General features: G+C 43.1%; 1 protein-coding gene across 1 annotated transcript; it reads right to left on the minus strand.

Moving 5' to 3' along the window:
• Positions 1-228: 228 nt before the first annotated feature.
• Positions 229-2325, minus strand: LOC131679846 (uncharacterized protein K02A2.6-like). Its single transcript, XM_058960595.1, has 2 exons — positions 1193-2325; positions 229-799 (listed from the first exon to the last, which is right to left on the minus strand). Exons 1-2 carry the CDS (start codon positions 2323-2325, stop codon positions 229-231), a joined length of 1704 nt encoding a protein of 567 aa, XP_058816578.1.
• Between the last annotated feature and the right edge of the window lie 410 nt (positions 2326-2735).

The raw sequence follows: 2735 nt of genomic DNA on the forward strand, positions 1-2735 counted from the left end.
CGTAGCAATATCTATTGAATTCTTCGCCATTGAAAGGTGGACCATTGTCCGTTTTAATAGTTGCTGGAAACCCTTCCTTATGGAAGATATCTTTTAATATTTTGCGAGTGCTATCGAAGTTGGTTGTCTTCACAGGGCGAGCGATAGCGAACCTTGAGCGATAATCCACTACAACTAGCACATGGATTCCTCCGAATCTAGCATATGGTCCATTGAAATCCAAAGCTATCAGATTGTTCTGGGAGCCATAATGCGTTCCATTGGTGGGACGCTCTCTGGTCTTCCATTCGTAGCGCAAACCTCGCAGGATTTTACCCAGTCTTCTGCATCCTTGGGTAATCCTGGCCACCAAACCCGTTCTCGAAGGATGCTCTTAAGTTTCGCTGACATCGGGTGGCCCTTTTGAGCTATTTCCAAGGTTTCCCGTTGCAGTGCTTTTGGAATTACAGCACACCCTCGTTTGACGAGGATACCATTCTTTACGTAAAGTTGAGCTGCGACCATCTCGAATCGACGCAACTGCGTGGGCCAATCTCTAGATTCTAGTGCTGTCATAACTTGGAATAGTGGAGCGTTCTCTGAAGTCGCCTGTTTTATATGTTCTTCAGTCAAGAACCCAGCTTTATTAGCTTCTATTTTTGCAATCTCCCAGGGGCTTTCCGCTTCGTCGAATGCTTCGTCTTTGCCAGCGTAGAGTCGAGATGAGGGATCAGCTATATTGAATTTACCTTCTACATACTCTACCGTGTAGCTGTATGGGCTGAGCCTCAGAGCCCAACCGTCAGCTCGAGATAGAGCTCTTTTCGAAGTTTCTCGGGAGCGATTTAATATGAATGCAACCACTTTCGCGTCTGTTCGGAGCGTGAAGTGCCGCCCAAGTAGATAGTAAGAAAAATATTCTACCGCCCAAACAGTGCCTAATGCCTCTCGTTGATTTTGGGGATATCTTTTCTCTGTAGCTGTTAACGCTTTAGAGGCGAAGCTTATAACGCGAGGTGTCCTGTGAATATTTTCTTGGATAAGAACAGCTCCTAGAGCGTTTGGAGATGCGTCCGTATAAACGATTGTATATTCTGTTTCTGAGAAATACCCCAAAGCGGTTGTGCTTTTGATTATCTTTTGCTTAGTAGCCTCAAAAGCGGTGGACTGGCGTGCACCCTATCTCCATGTTTTTGTTGTGGCGACTTCCCACAGTGGACTCGTTACGTCTGCGAAGTTGCTAATATATGGACTGACGAAGGAGGCTAATCCTAAAAAACTTCGAAGCTCGCAAGAAGTTGTAGGTTTACGGAATTTCTGGATGTGTTTAACCTTAGCTTCGTCAATATGGAATCCACGCTGATCGAGCTCATGGCCCAAGAACTTTATGTGGTCCTTATCGAATTCACACTTTTCAATATTCAGGGTTAGATTATTGGCTCTCAAAACCTGTAGTACTTTAGCCACAGTTTTCCGTAGTTCGTCGATAGTTTTTCCGAAAATCAGGATATCGTCTATGTAGACGATGACGTTGTCTATGTCTTTTAGGATTCGGCTCATTTCTCTTTGAAAAATTTCAGGGGCGCAATTGACCCCGAACATTAGCCTTGTAAAGCGAAACATGCCATTTTCTGTAAGAAAAGTGGTTAGATTTCTAGATTCTTTGGCTAATTCCAAATGGTAGAACGCGCTTGTTAGGTCTAGCTTCGAAAAGTATTTCGCTCCGTGGAGTTTGGTTTTCATCTCTTGGATTAGAGGTAACCGATAGTATTCTCGCTTTATGGCTTTATTAGGAGCGCGCATGTTTACAACGAGGCGAAAATCATCTTTTCCCTTAGAAACTGCAGACATGCCGCTTATCCATTCAGGTGCGGAGGTAACCTTTTCTATAATGCCTCTTTTCTCCATTTCTTGCAGTCTTTGCTTTGCTCCTTCCCTGTATGCGGCGGGTACATTATAATAGGCATTTTTCTCGGGTTGGACGGTTTCATCGGTGCTGAATCTAATCCTTACGCCAGGCATTTTTGGGAAAACGGCGAGATCCTCGGTTCTCGTAAAGCTATTGATCAATAACCCGACTTTTAAAAGTCCCATGTCACTAGCTGTTCCTCGACCAAGCAGGGATCGACGACCTCGTGGGACTACCAAGAATTCTGCAAGAATAGGAGGTTTACTAGCTCCCACCACCTCTATCTTTACTTTGAATACGCACTCAATCTTCATAGGCTGGTCAGCTGCGTATGCCCGCAAGATTGAAGAGTCTGGCAGCTGGACTTCCCTAATCATTACCAGGCCTAGCGTCTCGTTGTAACTGGTCCCAATCTTGGCCTCCGATTTCATTGGCATCGGCTCCTGAGTCGATTAGAAATTCTATTGGGGTGGATGAGTCAAGTTTGCATTTTATTAGCACGTCCTTTATTGAGAGTGTGTTTATTTGCTGTGGATGAATTTGCAATTTCGAATGTCATTTGTATATATCTTCAAATTTAATAAGGCGCTAAAATGTTTGGTATTGTATTGAGAGTTTTCCTAAGTGATTCTTCATTAAAACCCTATTTATGTCTAGATTTAATAGTCAGTCAGTTTGGTACATTCTGATTCTCTGGTTTTATTTAAAAGGTGTTATTCTCGTGATAATGATTTTTTTGACTGATCGACCATTCCATGAGATGATTTCTAGGATTATGAGGAAGTTATGTTATTTTGGCTAGATGGAGTACTATTACAGCAATCATTTACAAACATTTCACGTTTAG

Source organism: Topomyia yanbarensis, chromosome 2 (assembly GCF_030247195.1).
Source record: "Topomyia yanbarensis strain Yona2022 chromosome 2, ASM3024719v1, whole genome shotgun sequence".
In the NCBI taxonomy this organism is placed as follows: Eukaryota; Metazoa; Arthropoda; class Insecta; order Diptera; family Culicidae; genus Topomyia; species Topomyia yanbarensis.

Coding starts and splice junctions, on each gene's coding strand:
- LOC131679846 (XM_058960595.1), bottom strand. CDS start 2,325: ATGCCAATGAAATCGGAGGCCAAGATTGGGACCAGTTACAACGAGACG. Junction 800..1,192: donor GCAGACGTAACGAGTCCACT/GTGGGAAGTCGC, acceptor AACTTCGAAAAG/AGCTCTATCTCGAGCTGACG.